The sequence below is a fragment of the Mus musculus genome, chromosome 9 (assembly GCF_000001635.26).
Source record: "Mus musculus strain C57BL/6J chromosome 9, GRCm38.p6 C57BL/6J".
Classification (NCBI taxonomy): domain Eukaryota; kingdom Metazoa; phylum Chordata; class Mammalia; order Rodentia; family Muridae; genus Mus; species Mus musculus.
Window position 1 is genome coordinate 115,049,024 of NC_000075.6, and position 22,008 is coordinate 115,071,031.

Here is a 22,008-nt window from a genome sequence, read left to right on the forward strand (position 1 = left end):
TTGCTTAGACCCAGAGCCCCGCCCCCATTGTGTAGACCCAGAGCCCCGACCCCCAGTGCCTAGACCCAGAGCCCCGCCCCCCAGTGCCTAGACCCAGAGCCCCGCCCCCCAGTGCCTAGACCCAGAGTCCCGCCCCCCAGTACCTAGACCCAGTACTTTGAATTGTTTTTACTACTTCTCTCTAGTGCCTTCCTGCCTTGTGACTGGCACATAGGTGGGGCTGCCTGATGGGACATAGGTGTGGAGTCCTCCAAGAACCAGGAACTCCTTTCCTTTGGAATTGTGGGGGTCTGATGGGTTGCCCGCCAGGCTAATCATGATCCGGCTCTCTCCTAAGGAAGCTCTGGGACCTGCATTTCTGCTCTCCCACCTAGGTCATGGCTACCTATGCTAAGTTTCCCCTTTAATTCAGCCTTTCTGAGGGGTTGTCCATCTCTGCTTTCTTTTTGACAAACCATTTCTAGCATCTTTTATTCTTTCTTTTTAAAGATTTATTTATTTAATTATTTATTTATTGTATATGAGTACACTGTAGCTGTGCAGATGGTTGTGAGCCATCATATGGTTGCTGGGAATTGAACTCAGAACTTCTGCTCGCTCTGGCCCCGCTTGCTCTGGCCTAAAGATTTATTTACTATTGTATCTAAGTACACTGTAGCTGTCTTCAGACACACCAGAAGAGGGCGTCAGATCTCATTACCATGGTTGCGAGCCACCATGTGGTTGCTGAGATTTGAACTCAAGACCTTCGGAAGAACAGTCATTACTCTTAACCGCTGAGCCATCTCTCCAACCCTTCTAGCGTCTTTTAATCTTTATAACGCCTGCCTCTGTTTTAAGAAATGTTTGTTGCCGGAAACCCCAAAAGTGAGGATTCTGCTCATGAGCACACAGATGCTGCTCCTGGTATGTCTCCCCCCCCCCCCCCCCAGAAAACAGGGCAGGTTACACCTTTCTTCTGAGTTCAGCGGCTAAACACAGCCGTTTCTTGTCACAGACTGTGACAAGTTCTGACTGAGCTGGGAATAACTCCTATACGGTGGCCTTTGAGTTAAGCTGGTGTCCAACTCTGGCCCAGACTGGCCTCTCTTTGGGATTATATGTTCCCTGGAGAGTGCCTTGTGTGCCCACAGTTGCCCCGGGAAAACCCGAGCGACTGTGATATGACTCCACGTGGTCCCCACAGACAGTTCTGTGCACAGCTCTGTGCTAAAGGGACACAGATTTCAATCTAGTATGTGGTGGTTCCTCATTTGCTCTTTCAGATTCACCTAATTAAATGCCAGGTGGAGCCAGCAGTCAGCTAGCCAGCCAGGGCATTTCAGTTGGAGACTTCGTACTTTTCTAGATCCTTCTGAGGTAGTCCAGTCTGATTGCCCATAGATCATGCTGGCTTCTTGGTGCATTAGTGCCTGGGACTAATTGCCTGCTTGGCCCGGCCTGTCCTGCCCGGCCCTGAGATTGCTGACTGGGTGGCTATTAGGCTCTTGCTGAGTGTTTTTGGTTCCCTGCCAGTCTGGGAGGTGTGGGTCATGCTTGGCAAAAGGAAATTGAGCAATCAAACTAATGTAGGTGTGAGCCGCCCTCCCTGGAGAAGAGATAGTGGGAGAGGCCGAGAGAGGAAAGCAGGGCGCTATTGGCTAACTTTCTCCCCAGGGTAACAGACCCTACAGAAGCAACTTTAGGGTTTCTTTTGGTTCACAGTTTGAGAGTGCAGTCTGTCATGATGGCAAAGATAGCAGGAGCAATGGACAGCTCGTTCCGCTCATGTGAGGGAGACACTTTCCATCTTTGTTAAACCTCCCTGGACATCCCTTCATAGACACACACATTAGTGTGTCTTCTAGGTGACTCAGAGTCCGAGTCCAGGGAAGTTGACAGCTAAGACTGACCCTCACTGTATTTCCTGTGACCCCTTGCCACCCCCGAAGCATTCTTCCCTCAGTTTGTGGATCTCCCTTTGGTCCCCTTTCCTTTCCTTCTCCTATGCTGACTCTGGCATTGAGACTATTCCTGGGTACCCTGGAGTTCTCTGCCTCTGAATTCCTGTCTGCATTTGGAAAATTTACAGTGTTTCCTCCTTTCCGCCTCCCTGCATTTAAAATAGTTCTTTGGGGGGTGGGGGTGGGTGGGTCTGGAGAAATGGCTTCATTGGTTACGTGTTCCTACTGTTCTTGCAAAGGACACCAGTTCAGCTCCCAGCACCCATTTCAGACAGACCGGAACCACCTGTGAGTTCAGCTCCAGGGCACCTGATGCCTTTCCTCCAGGTTCCTGCAGTCATATGAGCACATCCACACACTGATGCACATGCATGCACAAAATAATAAAATCTAAAAAATTGGGGAAGGGTGGGACGGTCCTGGGGAGATGGCAAGGAAGAGAGAAAGGAAGAGAGAAAGAAAGAGAGAAAGAAAGAGAGAAAGAAAGAGAGAAAGAAAGAGAGAAAGAAAGAGAGAAAGAAAGAAGAAAAGAAAGAGGGCTGGTGAGATGGCTCAGCGGTTAAGAGCACCGACTGCTCTTCCAAAGGTCCCGAGTTCAAATCCCAGCAACCACATGGTGGCTTACAACCATCCGTAACAAAAATCTGATGCCCTCTTCTGGAGTGTCTGAAGACAGCTACAGTGTACACACATATAATAAATAATTAAATCTAAAAAAAAAAAAAAAAGAAAAACGAGAGAGAGAGAGAGAGAGAGAGAGAAAGAAAGTGAAGTTGAGGCCCTATGTCCTGAAGTGGGAGTTTTCACAGGCCTCTATCTCTGAGAAAAACCATGTAGTGTACGGTCAGAAGTGTACTGTGGGCAAATGGCTACATCTGCTGTGTTCTTACATTTTTGTTGCTGGTGGGATTGAACCCATGGCATCCTCGCTGCTAGGCAAGCACTTGGGTACCGAACTATACCTGCTGCCACAGGTTGCATCTGCTGTTGCTTAGGTCTAAAACTCTTGGGGGTTAGTCAGCCCCTCTGTGCCTTGGCACGCCTGTTTCCAAATCAGAAACAGTGGTGCCACCTTCTCCTTGGGAAGGTGTGGAGGGAAGGATTCCCAGTCTTGAGTTTTCTCTGTGCTCACTGCAGTTTTCTGTAGTCTGTCACTGGCTGAAAGCGCAGGCTCCGGATACACTGTAGCAGTAGGTGATTAATGATGCTCTCATCCACCAGGGGGTGGAGGTGGCAGGGAAGTCCTCCCTGCCACCTGCCCCAGTTTTCTGGGCTCCTGAGTGAAAGATCTCACACACACACACACACACACACACACACACACACACACACAGCCTTCTATTTTAGTATGCCTTAAACAGCTCAATGACTGGGCCACTCCAAATCTTCATGCAGCTGGCACACTCTCCCCTCCAACACTCCTGAATTATTACTGACTAAGACCTATATTCCATCCTGGCCACCCCAGCCCCAGGCCTGCAGCCTTCCTGGGCCATGATCCCTGACTCTTACATGTTGGCAATCTCTCTGTCCTACACTTCTCAGGTCTGGTCTTTCTCCTTTCTTGCAAGGCAGTTCTAAATCCACCTTCCTCTCTTGGTCCCCTTACCCACGAATCTTAAAGTCCTTCCTGCCTCTGTCTCCCTGCCCAGCCATTGGCCACCGGCAACTTTATTTACCAATCAAAGCCAACAGGGGCAGGAACCTTCAGTGTGTTACACACAGATTCTCATGCAGTTTTGGGAACCTAGTTAACATAATACAAGCGTTAGACCAAATCCACAATAATATACCCAGTAAACAAACAAAGAAGATCCTACACAAAGTGCCCACAATACAAGGACCTAGCTCCATCTCTGCCACTCATGTAAAAATCCAGGCATCTCAGTGTTGGCAAGGGGCTTGCTTGCCAGCCAGTCTAGCCAACCAGGGAGCCCCAGACCCAGTGAGTGACCTTGTCTCAGACTTTAAGATGGGAACTACTGAGGAAGACACCCGATGTCGATGTCTGACCTCCACAGCCCTTAGGAAGTCCCTGTTTTTCTGAGATGTGTAAAACTGATGTAGTAATTGTCTTCTCTTCTATGAAGAATTTTCAATGTGGCGACGGTAGTTACTTGAGCTTCCGGGAAGTAGACTTTGGAAGCTTTGTGACTGGTTGTGACTGGTTGGTATCACTGTCTTCTGGTAATTACCCTGAGTTTCTTAAGATTAGTGTAGTATTGTTATGGCTTTTATATATAGAAAGCCGTGGGTGCTAAGCACCGTTTCCAGCGCTGGGCACGTGGATTTGGCAGCCATGTTGCATTATTCTCAGAGACTAATTGTCGAGCATTTTGCTGAAGCAGGGGCTTAGTTGATGTTCCTTTGGAGCAACCATAGGTGTCTCCTCAGCCTGGGTTCTGCAGCACATTCCCCATGGGTAACCGTGGCTTCTGGACAGCTGGTGCCTTAGTTCATTGCCTACCACCCAGTCATCTTTCAAACATGACCCCGTCAGGTCCTTGGGGGCAGGAACAGTCACTGGATTCAATATTGAATGTAACGGTGGTATCCACTTTTGTTGGGGGAAAGCAATGAGCATTGTAATTCCTTGTTTTAAAGATATCTATAAGTTGGAGAATTGCATTGTCAGTTAAGGGTCCTTGCTACTCTTGCAGAGGACCCAGGTTAAATTTCCAGCACCCACATGGTAGCTCAAAACCATCTGCCATGCCAGTTCTAGGGATCTGACACCCCCTCTGATCGCCACGGGCACCAGTTAGGCACATCGTGCACAGACATATATGCAGGTGGAACACTCACACACAAGGTATAGAATAAATAAGTCTGAAAATTGTAAAGGTACCCATGCCGCCCAGTGGCTCCGCCCAGTGGCTCCGCCCAGCGTTGTGTTCAGTGTGGTTCTGAGCGGATGCCAAAGGTTCGTTCAGGCTACATGGCCCCACTGTGCTTGGTAGAACGCCCTGGCAGCACCTCCGTGTTCTCTTTGTTTGTGAGAGATGGACACTAGTGAGTAGCAGGGCCTGCTTTTGCCACACCTAGTTTCCGCCACACCCGGTTTCAGAGTCCAGGTTACCTACCGCGTGGTGATTTCTAAATGTACCAGCGTTCTTGCTGCTCGCACTAAAGGTGGGGTCACATTTTCCTTCCAACTCCCTGCTTTATTTCTCCTGACCCATCTCTCTTTAATATTAGAGTTCATTTAGTCTGAGGTCTAGGCCCACTCCTCCTCATTCCTTTCTTCCTCTCTGCACTCCTTCCCTCTCTCCCTCCCTCCCTCCTTCCTTTCATCGCTCTCTCTTCCACTCCTTCCTCCCCTCCCTCTCTATCTCTCTCCCTCCTTCCCCTTTCCGTTTTTCTCTATTTCCTCCTATTATTGAGACCACATCTTTCGCTGGCCTAGAACTCCCGGAGTAGGCTGGTTGGCCAGTGATTCCCAGGAACCCTCCTCCCCGTCCTCCGCAATGTGCTGGGATCACACTTGTGTGCCACAAGGCAAGCACATTTTTTGTTTTTGTTTTTGTTTTTTTAAGTTGGTTTAGGAGATCAAGCTGGGGTCCTCCTCAGGTTTGTAAGGTAAGCACCCCACTGACAGAGCTCTGTCTTTAGCCTTGAGTTTTCTTCCCTCCATTTATTTCCTTGGGCTGGGCATGCCTACTGGGACAGAGGACAACCCCTGGGATTGACTCTTCCCTTCCACCACGCAGGCCCTGGGGAACTGAACTCAGACCATCAAGCACCTTTACCCATGGGAGCGTCTCATGGGACGAGTGGCTGCACATTCCTTTCTGTGGTTTGTCACTCAGGCCACTCAGTTCCCAGATGATGGTTGTCCCTGCTGTAGGAGCGCCTAGCTGGGCTTCAGGGGGAAGTTTATGCTTCCCCATCAACTGATGCCATTCCTCTAGGCCCCACATTCTCACGACTTGCTATTGTAAGTCTGTTTATTGTAGTCATTCCAGTGTGAATGTGAGACCCGTCTCCTTGCAGCCTCATTTACATATTGCTAGCATCTACCACGTGTCCCTTCTCATTTGCTTGTGCAGCGTTTCATGCTCGTGGTCATCCCAGTTTTGTTTCTGTCACTGTGATAATACACCTTGACAAAATGCAACCTAGGGAAGCCAGAGTTTCCTTTAGCTCCCTGTTCTGATACATTGTGACAGAGAAGTGGAGACAGCAGGAGCTTAAAACATCCACACAGATCACAGCTGCAGTCAAGAGCATTGACTGCCTGCCTGCTTGACACTCAGCCAGCTTCCTTAACATAGTCCAGGACCGAAGGGCATGGTGGCGCCCGCTTATAGGCTGAGTCTCCTTACCTCAGTGGATGAAATCAAGACAGTCTCCTCCTGACATGCCTACAGGCTAGCTGGATTTATAATTAAAACCACCCAGCACAATTACCAACTTCACTGGGATGGGTCACCTACCTCCATATGTCTAAGGGTGTTTCCAGAGAGGCTTATCTGAGGAGGGGAGACCCACCCTCAGTGTAGATAGGACCATCGTGGGCTGGGGTCCTAGAGTGAATCAACAGGAGAGGCGAGCTGACCAATGGTTTCCTTTCTCTGCCTTGTTACCGCTACAATGTGACCAGCTCATCACACGGGTGCCATGCACCTGTTGGGAAGCTTTGCCACTTGAGCTGGCGATGTTCCCAGGAACATCAGCCTGCCTGTCTCCCCAGATAGCACAGTGCTGTTTCTGTTGACCTGGCCTGGTTGAACTGTTAACATAATGGGGCAGGCACAGGGACAGCCAGACTCTGTGCTTAGGACAGTCTCAGCTGGGTATACAGTGGACACTGGGGGACAATGCTGGTTAGCCTCCCTAGTCCATGCTGAAGAAGATGGAAGCTCTCTAGTAGCTAACTGCTTTCCCCTCTGCATGGCAAGGCCTCTCCCAACCTCTTTCCACACTGTCACAATGTATCAGAACAGGGAGCTACATGCTCACCACTGTTCATTGAGGCCTCTTGGTGGGGAGTGAAGATGGCTTCCACTCCAGGCACCCCTTCACCATGCTCAAGGCTGTTTCAACCCTGTTCTTCCTTTTCCATTCTGGCTCCTCATCCGCAGATCTCAGTTCCTCAGTCCTGGGAACCTCACAAGTTCCACCGTACTAACCCACTCGCTTCTGTCATGAGGCAGCGTCACGGCTGGACTCTGAGTTTTCTTTTCGTGTGACTATCATCAGCTCTCACCTCCTGGCACTACAGCAGGAAAACTGCTCCATAGTAGGTGCTCAGGAAATTATCCCGAGAAATTGAGTGCGGCTGAGACGGCTCGGCTGGTTGGAATAGGACCTGCCTGCCACACAACCCTCAAGACCCAAGTTCAATTCCCAGGGTCCATATGATGGAGAGAACAGTTCTTGAAAGTTGTTTTGTGGCTGTGGCACCTGTGTGCATGTGTGCATGAGTGTACACACACGCTGCTATTGCTACTGTTGCTAATTCTTAAATAAAGACAGACATCAAGAGCCCAGACTGTCACTAAGTTGGTAGAGCCTTAAGTACGACTCCCAGAGCTTTATAAACCAGGTATGATAGCACACATGTGTTCAGTATTCAGGAGTTGAAGAATCAGAAATTTCTCATGCTTAGCTTTACACGGATTTGCAGGCTATCCTGGGCTACATGAGCACCTGTTTTCGAGGGAGAAAAAGAAAAGAAAAGATAAATCAGGGAATCCTCGCAGCTGCAGTTTTGCTGTGGGACAAAAACTATCTCCTTCTAAACCTCGTGGAATGTTTTTGGGCTCTTTTGTCTTCAAGCATGATATGAATACATTCACCCAGAGCGTGCGATCTAAACGAAAGAGCCTAGTACAGCCGACCACCTTGAGGCTGAACATGAATTCCCATGACAGTCAATCCTGACAACAGTCAGTTTGACAGGATTTGGAATCATGTAGGAGACAGATCTCTGAGCCTGTCTACAGAGATGTTTCCAGAAAGGTTTAACTGAGGAGGGAAGATGGGCAGCACCATCCCCTAGGCTGAGATTCTAGATGGAAAAAAAAAAAAGTGAGCTGAGCACCAGTGTTCATCTGTTTACTGACTTCCAGCTCTGGGTGCCATGTGGCGAGCTGCCTCCCGCTCCCGCAGCCATGTCTTGCTCAGCACAATAGACTAAAACTGTTGCCTTCGTTGTGAGTATTATCTCTGCATCGAGGAAAATCCCATGCTCTGCTAGGCTTGTTTCTGTGGCCCTCTTCTCCCTTAGAAAAGAACAAACACAGGCTACCCTCAAGTTCCATCTGGTTAGCTCTGTGGTAGATTATGCAGGCAGGCCCCCTGACTGCCAGTAGAGCCTCTGCTCGGGGCACATCAGAGCCTGTGCTTGGGGATGCAGTGTGAGCACTGGGGTGGGGCTATGGTGTGAGTTTGGGATTGTAACGTGCACATCAGCAGAGGTTACATTTAGGTTTGTATTATGTGCATCGGGGAAACGGTTTTGTCTATGTGATGGTTGGTTTTAAACTTCAACTTTGGCACAATCTAAAGTTAACCTGGGCCAGGCAGTGGTGGCGCACACCTTTAATCCCAGCACTTGTGAGGCAGAGGCAGGCGGATTTCTGAGTTCGAGGCCAGCCTGGTCTACAGAGTGAGTTCCAGGACAAGCCAGGGCTACACCGAGTCTTGAAAAACCAAACCAAACCAAACCAAACCAAACCAAACCAAACCAAACCACACCCTCCCCCATCCAAAACAAAACAAAACAACAACAACAAAAAAAACAAAACCAATAAAGTTAACCTGGGCAGAGTTTTGCCTGAGAAATTATTCAGATTGGGCGTGCCTGCAGGGATTGTCTTGATAGTTGATGTAGGTGGACCCAGCCCACTGTGGGCGACACCATTCCCCATGAGGAAGTCCTGGGCTCTACAGGAGAGAAGTGGCAGAAAGGATTCATTTCTCTCTGCTCTCAACTGTGGGTGTGATGTTGTGGGTGTGATGTGGTGGGTGTGATGTGGTGGGTATGATGTGGTGGGTGTGATGTGGTGGGTGTGGTATGGTGGACTGTAACCTGGAATTGTGGTCCAAATAAACCCCAAACCTTTCTTCCCCCACCTGGCTTTTTGGTCAGGGTATTTTATTATAGCAACAGAAATGAAACTAGAGGAATCTGCATTTAGGATTGCAATGTGTACACTGGGAGGGGTTTACAGTCTATGTTTAGGAATAAATATATACACTGGGGAGGGATTGTTTTCTAAGCAGGCTGATCTTAGGCCACAGAGATAATAAGGTATTCTACAGAAGAAAGTCAGTCAGCTTTTGGCTTTTGCAAATAGGAATCAAGGTTCTAAATGCTCAGGTCCCTTGCCCATGAATGAGCATCAGTACCTATGGTTGCCTGTGCCTGGCAGGCATGAGTGAGGCTGTGGCTGCATAGACATTCCAGGCATGGTTTGTGAGGGTGTGTGTGAGCGCCTATGTATGGGAGTGTGAACACAGGTGTGTGATGTGCACAGGTGTTGTGGGTTGTATGCACGCTTGTGTGCACTTGGTGTTTCTCTGAAAGTACCATGGCATCTAAGGACGTTAGTGACTGATACTTGTCCTCAACCCTTCCAGAAGGGCCTGCCACCTGCCTAGGAGCCCTGCAGGGCCTCTGCAGACAAAGGGAGGCGGCTTCCTTCTGGCTTGATCTGGTTCCTCTCTTACTCTCCTTTCTTGCCCCAAACAACCCTTTAAATTTAATTTAGCAAAAAAAAAAAATGTTCCCTATACATCATTTAGTTTACTTACATGGCAGTCAGTTTGCGTATTAAAGATACACACACACACACAGAGAGAGAGAGAGAGAGACAGAGAGAGAGAGAGAGACAGAGAGAGAGAGGGAGGGAGAGAGAGAGCGATTGTAGAGGTTAGCTTTGTTTCCACGGTTCTCGGGAAGAAAAGGCCTTTAGAGATGTATCTGGCAGTTTCATTTGGCTAATGCAGCCTAATCTAGAAATACGGTTAACTTTCCTCAGAATGAAAGCCATGACTTTCAGATATGGCTCCAGGCTGGACCTGACAGAGCTGTTACCTGGCAGGAAGCCAAGTTTAATTTCTTTCTTCCCAGGAGCTGCGACCAACAGAAATGGCTTTTCTCAATGCCAGGTTGAATGACTGTCATCTGCCTGTGACTCCAGCTGACCTTACTTTCAAAGGCCATGTTGAAGGGACACCATGTCCCTCTGTGTTAAAACCCTTAGCCAGACACTATCCCATCCTCCAATAAATAAAAATCTCGACTATATTTAGAAAATAACTACATGATTTCCTTTTTCCCTTCCCCTCTCCCTCCTCTCCCATCCCTCCTCCTTCCCTTTCTCTCTTCCTCCTCTCCCATCCCTCCTCCCTCCCTTTCTCTCTTCCTCCTCTCCCATCCCTCCTCCCTCCCTTTCTCTCTTCCTCCTCTCCCATCCCTCCTCCCTCCCTTCCTCTCTCCCTCCTCTCCTATCCCTCCTCCCTCCTTTCCTCTCTCCCTCCTCTCCTATCCCTCCTCCCTCCTTTCCTCTCTCCCTCCCTTCCTCTCTCCCTCCTCTCCCTTCCCTCCTCCCTCCCTCCCTCTCTCTTTCCTCTCCCATCCCTCCCTCCCTCTCTCCCTCCTCTCTCATCCTTCCTCCTTTTCTCTCTCCCTCCTCTCCCATCCTTATCTTTCTCTTGAGACATGTCTCAAGAAATAATCTAGGATGGACTCAGATTCACTATGTGGCTGAGAAAGGCCTTGAACTCCTTATCTTCCTGCTTCTACCTCCAACATGCTGGGATTAAAGGCATGTGCCAACACACTTGGCTACTTATTTCTGTATTTATTTTAACTTTGAGATGGCTTATTTTATGTGTGTGGGTGTTTTGCCTACATGTCTATATACCATGTTCATGAAGTATCGATGAGGCCAAAAGAGGGCCTTGGGTGAGCTGTAACTGGTGTTACAGATAGTTATAAAGTGCCATGTGGGTTCTGGGCCTTGAATTCATGTCCCCTGGAAGAGCAGTCAGTGCTCTGAACTACTTTAGCTGCCCCAATTTATTTATAAGACAGAATCTTACAATATAGCCCAAGTTGGCCTCTCATGTGAGGCAATCCTCCTGCCTCTACCTCCTGATCCCAGGATTACAGGTGTGAGCCACTAGGCCCACCTAGCTTGAAAGGAGTACTTTGTGAATAGCCTTCAGCAGTGCAAGCAGTTTATTTGTGCATTTGTGTTTCGACTCTTGGGAGCCTGGAATAGCGCAGTTGGCAGAATGCTTACCTAGCATGCACAAAGGCCCGAATTGGATCCCCAGAGCTGCTTAAACCAGGGTTGGTGCATGTCTGTAAACCCAGCACTTGGCAATCGGAAGCTGGAGTATTGCTTGATAGTTTGAGGCTAGCCTGGGCTACATAGCAAGATATTTTTTGCTCTAGAAAAATAATTGCATTTATATAGTACTTCACAAGTTTCTAAACTGTTTCCTAACAACTTGGTAGCCATTTGGGAAAAAGTAATCAATTGTAAAAAGTTTTTCATTCTTAAGCCGAGCATGGTGGCACACACCTTTAATCCCAGCACTCAGGAGGCAGAGGCAGGCGGATTTCTGAGTTCGAGGCCAGCCTGGTCTACAAAATGAGTTCCAGGACAGCCAGGGCTACACAGAGAAACCCTGTCTCGAAAAACAAACAAACAAACAAACAAACAAACAAACAAAAAACAAAAAAAAAGAAAAGAAAAGTTTTCCATTCTTAAATAACTATGGTTACTTATAAGCTATAGTGTGGGGGCCATCAAGTGTAGCATCATTTCCCAAACCTCAGGACCCCTGTGTGACTGCTCTTGATTTCCCTGCTTCCTGCTAATAGGTGTGGTGTGCTTGATGCTGCAGATAGAACTTAGGAACCCGTACATGTGAGGCCTATCCCCTACAACTGAGACGCCAATTCCTCCGTTCCCTCCCCCGAAAGTTCCTGGTGTTTGCTTTTGACCTTAGTAATTTCTGAGACCCTTTGAAAAGACATGTCACTGAAAGACTTGCATTGTGATAACCAGTGTTAAAACTGCTGGAGTCCATAGTGGGACACGTAGCATGACATAGCTTTCAGAGTGGGAGCTATAGCTTAATGGTAAGGTGAGTGTTAGGTCCTGGTAGCAATGCCGTGAGTGTGTGTGTGTCTTTGTGTGTGTCTGTGTCTGTGTCTCTGTTTGTGTTTCTGTTTGTGTATTGTGTATGTGTGCATATGTGTCTGTGTCTGTATGTGTGTGTCTGTGTCTCTGTGTGTTTCTGTTTGTGTATGTATGTGTCTGTGTGTGTGTATGTATGTGTGTCTCTGTGTATGTGTGTGCACATGTCTGTGTGTTTCTGTGTCTCTGTGTTTCTCTATGTGTGTATATGTATGTGTGTCTCTGTGTATGTGTGTGTATGTGTGTTTCTGTGTCTCTGTGTTTGTGTGTGTCTGTGTATGTATAGAGACAAAGACATAGCCTTCACTCCAAAGGGACTAAGAGAGGGCTTATTCCTCGCCAAGTGTGAGTCCATGGCCTTAGAACACAGGCTCAGGTTGCCCTGAGTGGCGGAGGCCTCTGTGGAAATAGTTACATGAAATCATAGAACGACACTCATAGGTCAAGGTGCTGCTGGGTGAGGATGGCACTTAGGTGCCAGGTGTCGTCTGCTGCCTGGTCATGTTCCCAGCTTCTGGCCTGCTAAAAACTCCTGCTCTCCCCAAAACCTCATGCATCCCAGGATCCTCTCTGCTATCACAGTTGATACCCTATTGTTCTCATGGTCCCACTGAGTCCCGGGAAGGGCCCCGGTCTCTGGCTTTGTAGAATGGGTGCAGGGGACTGGCTGGAGAGAGAAGTCATGTGCTGTCTTTCTGTTCAGGTACTTTGTGCTGGATTTTGAGGCTGGCCTCCTGCAGTATTTTGTGAATGAGCAGAGCAAGCACCAGAAGCCCCGGGGAGTCCTGTCTTTGTCTGGAGCCATCGTGTCCCTGAGCGACGAAGCTCCCCACATGCTGGTGGTGTACTCTGCCAACGGAGAGATGTACAAGCTGAGAGGTACGTTCCCGTTCTGGAGATGGCGTGAGGGCCCCTCAACAGCTGCACAGTGTTGTGCTGATCGGCAGCTCTTCTGTGGGGAGATACCTTTAATGCTGGAGAGATGGCTCACTGGATACAGGCTCCTGCTGCCAGGCTAACAGCCTGAGTTTCATTCCTTGGTCTCTTGTGACAGAAGGAGAGAATCGAACCCCTGTAAATTGTCCTTTGACCTCCATAGGTATGCTGTGGCATTGGTGAACACATGTACACACACACACACACATGTACACACACACATGTACACACACACATGTATACACACACATGTACACACATGTACACACACATGTACACACACATGTACACACACATGTACACACACGTACACACATGTACACACACATACATACATACACACATGTACACACACACATACACACATGTACACACACACACACACACACAAATGTGATTAAATAACCACTTGGGAATCTGAAGAACAAAACAAGCCACCCCTTTTTGATCCCAGCACTAGGGACACAGAGGCAGGAAGTCTCTTTTGAGTTGAAGGTTAGTTTGGTCTACATAGAGTTTCAGGCTATCCAGGACTCCATAGTGAGATCCTGTATAAAAAAACAAATAAAAAAAATAGCTTTAATAACTGGTGGGACTCTGGTGACGTAACTACCCTCCCCAGGGTGGGGAAGTAGAACAAACATTGGGAATTGCTTGTCAGGGAAGAGGGAGCTGTTAAAGTAGGCTCAGCACTGAAGATTTCCAGTATTCATTCAAGCCTCTCTCCCCAGCCCCTGTGTGTGTGTGTGTGTGTGTGTGTGTGTGCATGCCTCTGTGCATGTGTGTATATCTCTTTGTGCACACATGTCTCTCTTTGTGCATCTTTCTGTATGTATGCGTGTGTGTCTCTCTGCATTTTTTAAAGATTTATTTATTTATTTACTGTATATGAGTACACTGTCCCTGTCTTCAGACACACCAGAAGAGGGCATCAGATCCTATTACAGATGGTTGTGAACCACCTTGTGGTTGCTGGGAATTGAACTCAGGACCTCTGGAAGAGCAGTCAGTGCTCCTAATCGCTGAGCCATCTCTCCAGCCCTCTCACTCTCCAGCCTTCTCTGTATGTTTTGAGTGCGTGCGTGTGTGTGTGTGTGTGTGTGTGTGTGTGTGTGTGTGCGCATGTGCCTCTCTCTTTCTTTGTGAGTACATGTTTGTGTATGTGCATCTCTCTGCATGAATGCCTCTCTCTGTGCATCTCCCCCTGCATCTGTGTGTTTGTGTGTGTGTCTTCCCTAATCCTTGTTTCTTAATCTTGACTCCGTTGCCTCTCTGCGAGTTGTGCTCTGTAAGCAGAGCAAGCCTTTTTCCCAAAGTTTCTCTAGAACCTTCTCTTTGCAAAGGTTCCCCATGTTCTATCAGTCCAGCATTGTTGTGGCTCCCGCCAGCAGCCTGCTCTGTCAGTTTCCCTGACATTGTGGTGCCCCCCCACCAAGACTGCACTGTGAGGGACAACTGTGGAGCGAAGCCATTGTACATAAAAGCCATTGTACATTGAAGCCTATGTACATTTTCAAGGCAGCTCCATTATTCAGAAATGCTGGCCCTGATCACTACAGGATGATGTAATTATCATTTTACCAGCATTCTGCTATGGTTCTGATAAAATAAGCAGAAAGTGTGTGTGTGTGTGTGTGTGTGTGTGCACATGTACATTAGTGTGTATGTGTGTGCATGCATGTGTATGTGTGCACTCGTGTGTACACACCCACACATGCATACAATGCTGCAGTAGTTACTTTTAGCTGTGACAAAATACTTGAGAAAATTGCTTAAGGAGAGAAGGTGCCTTTTTTTTTTTTTGTCTCACAGTATAAAGGATACAGTCCAACTTGGTGGGGACGACATGGTGGCCAGAGCAGGCAGCTGTTGGTCACATGGTGTCTACAGTCAGGAAGCAGAGAGGTGTATGCTTGTTCTCAGTGCTCTTGTTTTTATTTTGTAGGAGTCTGAGCCTAGGGGACGGTGAACTCACCTTAGGTTGGGTCTTCCCCTCTCTGTTAGACCTCCCTGCAAATACCCTCACGTACATGCTCAGAAGTTATGTTTCCATGGTGATCCTAAACCCAGTTGGCTTGACAAGAATTAAGGGACATATTCATCTTCCCACATGTCCCCTCCCTCACCTTGACTAATGTTGATTATTTAAGGCCCAAGCAAAGCCTGGCTGTGTTAGTAGCTGACAATTTTGCCTTCTTATATAACCTTTTTAGTTTCTTTAAAGTGAGATTAAAGTACCAAAGACAGGCTCTCCTCCCACCCTGGATCGTGCCTGGTGGCGGCTGTGAAGCCATGCTGAGGGCCTGGATTCCTGACTCTCAGTTCCATTTTCACTTGTTTTCCTGCCAAGCCTTACTTGTCCCAGAGATGAGGCAAGTTAATCTCTCTGTATTATCTAGACGTGAACCCTGTCTCAGAAGCTATAAAACAACCCCAGCTGCAGTTGAAGGCTTTGTTTTGGGTCTTCCTCTTTCAGGATTCCTGCAGCATCTCTTCCCGCTGGCTGGATTTATGTGGTCTTCGGTGACGCTTGGCCATTTATTGCTTAATAAATTGTTGGTGCAGAAACTGTAGAAGGGAAAACTTAATAGTTCCTCCCTCCACATGTGTGGTTGATAGAGACACAAAACCACACAGAAGAGAATGCCAACTCATTCTACAGTTGAACCATCCCGATTGGTTGGGGAGTTATTAATATTCTGTGGATTATTGAGCTCCAGTTTTTTTTTGTTTTTTGTTTTGTTTTTTTTTCGAGACAGGGTTTCTCTTTGTATAGTCCTGGCTGTCCTGGAACTCACTCTGTAGACCAGGCTGGCCTCGAACTCAGAAATCCATCTGCCTCTGCCTCCCAAGTGCTGGGATTAAAGGTGTGTGCCACCATACCTGGCTGAGCTCCAGTTTTTAAAATGTGCATATCTATAGGTGGGTTTGAACATGTGAGTGCAGTACCTGTAGAGGCCAGAAGAGGGCATAAGATCCCCTAGAGCTGGAGTTATAAGCAATTAAGAGCTGCTGCCTGATGTAGGTGCTAGGAACCAAAGGAGGGTCCTGTGTAAGAGTGGTATGTGCTCTTAGCTGCTCAGTCAGCTCTCCAGACCTTTCCAGTGGTTTTTATTTTTATTTTTTATTTTATTTATTCTATCTATCTATCTATCTATCTATCTTTGTTTTTTCAAGACAGGGTTTCTCTGTGTAGTCCTGGCTGTCCTGGAACTCACTTTGTAGACCAGGCTGGCCTCGAACTCAGAAATCTGCCTGCCTCTGCCTCCTGAGTGCTGGGATTAAAGGCATGCGCCACCACTGCCTGGCTTGTTTGTTTGTTTGTTTAGAGAAATTTAATAGCGAGTCTGAAGTTATTGTTAGATTTTGCAGGGGGAATTCATAAGTTTGGCTGAGCTTTATCAGCTTTGAAAATGTCAGGATCGTTTCCTGCATGTTATGGCCTTTCTGTGTCCTGACGCCAGATAGCCTAGTCTCTCATTTCCCTGGCGCTGGCGCTGGCTCTGGCTCTGTCTGGCATTTGCTTGCCTGTGTGTCTGTACATGATGTGTCAGAAGGTCAGAAGAACATGCTGGATCCCTTGGCACAGACAGCTGTGAGCCACCATGTGGGCGCTGGGAACCTACGCTGGGCCCTCAGCAGGAGCAGCCAATGCTGTGAAGCACTGAGCACTCTTTCCAGCCCAAACTCTGCACCGCTTTACTTGAAAGCTCAGGCTGAAGCTGAGTTTTGGCAAAGGACACTGTATTCACGTTTGTAAACAGGTCTAATTTGGGAAGAAATATTTGTGCAGAATTCCCTTTTGTACCATTAGGGTTTTTTTTGTTGGTTTTTTTTTTTTTTTTTGTTTTGTTGTTTTTTGGTTTTTTGAGACAGGGTTTCTCTTTATAGCTCTGGCTGTCCTGGAGCTCACTTTATAGACCAGGCTGGCCTCGAACTCAGAAATCCGCCTGCCTCTGCCTCCCGAGTGCTGGGATTAAAGATGTGCGCCACCACGCCCGGCACCATTAGTTTTCTGTCAGTATTATGTCGTTAGCTGCTGTTGATGACTTAGGTGTGTATGGAATATATATGTTCGTGATATTTTAAGAATAACTACATGTATTATTTGAGACATGGGGTATACATGGGAGAATGTGACCATATGATTGTCTTGTGCCTTAATCTCTTTCTCCCTTTAAAGTTCTGTGTGTGTGTGTGTGTGTGTGTGTGTGTAGGCCAAAGGTCAACTTTGCTCTCTTCCTCAATCATTTGCCACCCTACTTTTTGCGGTAGAGTCTCTCTTTGAACCCAGAGTTTGCCAACTCAACCAGGCTGGTTGTCCAGCAAGCCCCAGGCATCCTCCTGTCTCAGCGTCCCAGCTAGAGCTCTAGGGATGTGACACAGTGCCTGGCGTTTTACCTGCGTGTGCAGGATCTGAACCCAGGCCCTCCCGCTTGTATATCAAGTGCCTTACCCACTGTTCCATCCTCCCTCGAAATACCCTTTCTCAGCCTTTTTTAAAAAGGTAAGGTCTCACGCTGGGCTCCAGCCACATTGGCATGGAACTCCACTCCTTAAGCCTTGTTGGCCTCGGACTCCAGATCAGCCTCCTGAGTGCTAGGATCTCAGGTGTGTGCCACCATGCCCAGCAAGACTTCTTACTACCGTCATTAATGTCACATCCAGCCTTCGTGTCTCTGGGAGAAGTCTGGGGGGCTCCGCGGCAGGATTTGGTGTCTTCCTCCATAGACCTTACGCAAATCTCTGAGAGTGCTTCTGCTTAACAAAGGACACTGGAAGACTGTACCTGGAACCTTTCATTAGCCACAGGAGGTTCAGAAGCGTTTAAAAACAGTGCCAGTGCTGTCCCTGCTGCCCTATTAAGTGACAAAGTAACTTTTCCAGAGGAGGTTTTTTTTTTAAAAAAAAAGGCCTAATCATTAGTTACTGTAACTGGTATTTTGGAAGACATTTTTAGGGTGTGATGTCTGAGTGTCCTTTGTGGGTTTTTTTTTTTGTTTGTTTGTTTGTTTGTTCCGTTGGGCTGTTAGAGAATGTCTGTGTTTGTGTTTCTTCTCCCCCTCTCTGTCTTCCCTTTCCCTCTCTGGGTCTCCATCCCCCATAGGTGGACGACCAAATCAGTTGCTGTGCTTGCGAACAATCCACAAGCTTTCCTCTCTCCCTCTTCTCTATTTTAGCCGCTGACTCGAAGGAGAAGCAGTTGTGGGTGACTCAGCTTCGAGCGTGCGCCAAATACCACATGGAGATGAGTTCCAAGGTAGGTAAGCGGAGGAGGAGGAGAAGGAGGAGGAGGAGGAGGAGGAGGAGGAGGAGGAGGAGGAGGAGGAGGGAGCCTCCTGAGTCACCTAGTGACTGTTTGGAGCCCAGTCACCCATTTATCTCAGGGATGTGGGGGTGACAAGATTTGTATCATAATTGTGTGTTTGTGCAGGCATGCATATGTGCACTCCGAAGCCAGAGGTCAGTGTTGAGTGTCTTGTTTTTTGAGACAGGGTCCTTCACTGAACCTGATCTCATCAGCTGGCCAATGAGCCCCAGGGATATTCCTGTCTCCATCCTCCTAGTTGCTGGGGTTACAGGCAAGTGTCACAGTGCTGGAATTTTACATGGACACTGGGGATCCGAACTCAGATCCTCACGCCTGTGCAGCAAGCCCCTTGTCCACAGAGCCATCTCCCCATCCCCTAACTTACTTTGAAGGCAGTAGCAGACTGTGTCTTTTTCTTGCTGCATGCAGTTCAAAGCCACGTCAGAGAAACAGCTTGTCCTGTGGTAAGAGGCAGAGGGGCACAGATGTCCAGAGAGCCAGTCTGTAGGCTTTAGGTAGGAACTCCTGTCAGTGTAGACTGCTGCAAATAGGCCCAAAGAGAAGCTCGAGTGAGAGACCTCGCTGTGGAGACAGAGCACCCTGAGGTACAGTTCAGGAAGACTGGACTGTGTAGGGGCCACGGCCTGACACTGATTGTGTCCTTGCAGGGAGCTCCTGCATCCTGAGCATGGAAAATGTTCCCAGGGAGTTTGGTGTGGATGACTTATTTTGGTCTCAGCATCCCGGGAGAGTGTTTGATGTGATGGGGGGGGGGGCAGGGATTGGGTGAGTGTTTTCATGACTTACTTTGGAGTCTAGATAAAACGCAGGTTCCCCTGCCAGATGCCTTCATGCGGAGTGCTGCACGTTCCTTAAACTGAACACCTGAGCAGGGCTTTCTCATTGCTTCGGACTTAGTTACAGCATCCGATGGCTGCGTTTGTCCGTTCTGTATATCTGATAGAAGGGGCTAGCTGCACCTCAAACTTGTATTCTGCTGCTGTTGTGCCAGGAATCAAACCCAAGGCCTTGTACTTGCTAGGCAAGTGCTTTACCCCTGAGCTGCACCTCTCGTCCCAGGCTTCAAGCTTCCAGCCCTTCCGTCTGCTATAACCTGCTTGCCTCTCGCTCATGGTGCTAATATGTGCCTTAGTAGTTTAGGTCTCTCTGTACCCCCATCCTCTTCCACTTCTGAGATGGGGACTAGGAGTCGCCCTGTGTAGCCCAGGTGAGCCTTGGGCTCTTGGCAGATCTTTGGCCTCAGGCTCCTGAGCCGTAGCTTGTAGGTTAGAGCTGCCAGAGTTAGCGTTATACCCTACTCTACCTCTAAGCACAAGTGAAATTGATGCCTTCCACTGAGTTTATATTACTTTTGGAAGGAAAACCCTTGCTTGCTTTGAACAATCGCCCTTACTTGCTTTGCACCCCCCATCCCCCGCTGGCCTGGTCTTAGCTGATGAGGGAGGAGCTGCAGGCAAGTACCTTCTTCAAAAGTCACTCCCCACCCCCTGACTCTTTTCTAGGAACTAGAGAGGGAGTTTCTGGCCACTTCCTCAATATTTTAGAAATGCCTGGACAAGCCAGTTTGTTTTCCCCTGTGTGTGACTCCTCCTCCCCCTCCTCCCCCTCCTCCTTCCCTCCTATTCCTCCTCCTCCTCCTCTCCCTCCTCTTCCTCCTTCTCTCCTTTTTGTTGAAAATGAGTCCCATTTACGATTAAGCCAAGGATGGCCTTTGACTTCCAAGCACGTCTCCACTGTGTAGCCCAGGCTAGCCTTGGATTCATGACAGGTCTCTCGAGTTCTGGGATCGCAGGGGTCTGGCTGCTTCCATGCCTGGTTTATGTGGTGCTGGGGACTGAGCTCAGGGCCTTGTGCATACTGGGTGACCCCTTTCCTGCCTGAGCCACGCCCTGGTCCACTGTTTTAGTTTCATGAAATAGAATGCAAGATGAAAAGGTTCAGTCTCAAGCCATTGCAGATGTGCTGGCTGGAGACGCTCCTAGTGGGCTGTTCTTGTGGCTTCACTGGTAAATTCAGGAAAGAACTGCTGTGCATTGGTTGGTGTGTATGTATTTGTCTGTACCCCTTTCTTCCCTTATGAATACATTTTTGAGATCTCTCCATATCTGACACAGGGCACAGCTTTAATCTTTTTAGGGTGCTGAGTGGGGCTCAGAAGATGGCTATCACTGCCTTGTTATCTGAATTGTTTTTTCTTTCCTTCCTTCCTTTTTTTTTTTTTTTAGATTTTTGGAGACAGACTCAAGTAGCCCAAGCTAGCCTTGAATTCCTGATTACAGGAGTTATAGGCATGTGCCACTGTTGCTGGCTGTCCTCCGAATTTTCACATTGCTAAGTGGCCTTCTAAAAAAAGGTCGCTGTATGAGTTGGAGAGAGAACTGAATGGCTCAGAGCGCACGGGGACCTGAGTTCAATCCCAGCCCCGACTAGAAGAAAAGCCACACAGGTGCCCATAACTCCAGTGCCATGTAGGGCAGAGGCAACAGGATCTCTGGGGCTCGGATAGCTAAGCCAGCCCATCTTTAGGTTGACTGAGAGACCCTGACTCAAGGGAATGAGGCTGAGAGAGACAGAGCAGGACTCCAGGGTCCTCCTGTGGCCTCTGCTCATAGGGGGCCCAATGAGACAGACACAGAGTCCTTGTGCCTACGATACAAAGTTGCTCTAACATACACACCCATGACTTTAGTGTGCAACAGTTTGCTTTTTCCTCTGGAAAACCTTAATAGTGACAGACATTTAGTGTTGGATGTCACAGGTCAGAATGGGCACACAGACATTTTACCAGTCATGCCTACGGCTCGGTACGCCTTCAAACGTGCATAGAACACATCAGTTTGAACTTCCGTCCTTGTCCATGCTCAGTCTTCTACCACAGAGCCACACCCTGTTTTGTATGTAAGCTGTTACTTCATAATGTTCTCTGTCAAGTACAGTTTCTTTCTTGATTTGCAATTGCTCTTTGTTTCTGAAGAATATTTTAACTGTTATTTCTCTTTTTTAAAAAGATATATAGTCCCTACTCACTCTAGCCCAAAGACTTATTTATTACTATATGTAAGTACACTGTAGCTGTCTTCAGACGCACCAGACGAGGGCATCAGATCTTATTACAGGTGGTTGTGAGCCACCATGTGGTTGCTGGGATTTGAACTCAGGACCTTCAGAAGAGCAGTCAGTGCTCTTACCTGCTGAGCCATCTCGCCAGCCCTTGACAGTTATTTCTAATGTTAGATATTTTCTCCTAGTAGGATATTTACATATTGAATTTTCATTGTGGTTTTGAGACACGTTCTCCCTGTGTAACCCAGGCTGACCGTGGGCTCACAGTTGTGCTCTAGCCTTCTGACGTGTGGGGTTCGAGGCTCGCCTCTCCGCCCAGCGCTGTGATTACATGCAAGCCTCTCCATGCCCAGCTGCTGTTGAGCGTGAGCCATTTTTTGCTAAGTGGAACATTTAAAATTTTTATGGTCATGTTTATAAAAATTTCCATGTTTGGGTCTAGATTTTGCATTGTGTTTAGTTAGGGTTTCTCTTCTGCCAAAAATTCTGAAAGCCTTTGTTTTCTTGTAGTGAGTTTATAGTTTATGGCTGTGTTTAAATTGCCAGTTTATCTATATTTTGTTTTGGGAAC

General features: G+C 48.0%; 1 protein-coding gene across 8 annotated transcripts in view; it reads left to right on the forward strand.

Moving 5' to 3' along the window:
• Positions 1-22,008, forward strand: part of Osbpl10 (oxysterol binding protein-like 10) — a 254,789-nt gene that overhangs the window by 70,539 nt on the left and 162,242 nt on the right. For all 8 annotated transcript variants that reach the window (XR_003948042.1, NM_148958.3, XM_006512371.3 and 5 more), the window contains exons 2-3: positions 12,810-12,985; positions 18,223-18,302. Coding sequence is in view for 7 of the 8 variants with exons in the window: in NM_148958.3 (NP_683761.2) it covers positions 12,810-12,985; positions 18,223-18,302 (256 nt within the window). In the remaining variant the exon portion in view is untranslated. The remainder of the gene's footprint in view (positions 1-12,809; positions 12,986-18,222; positions 18,303-22,008) is intronic.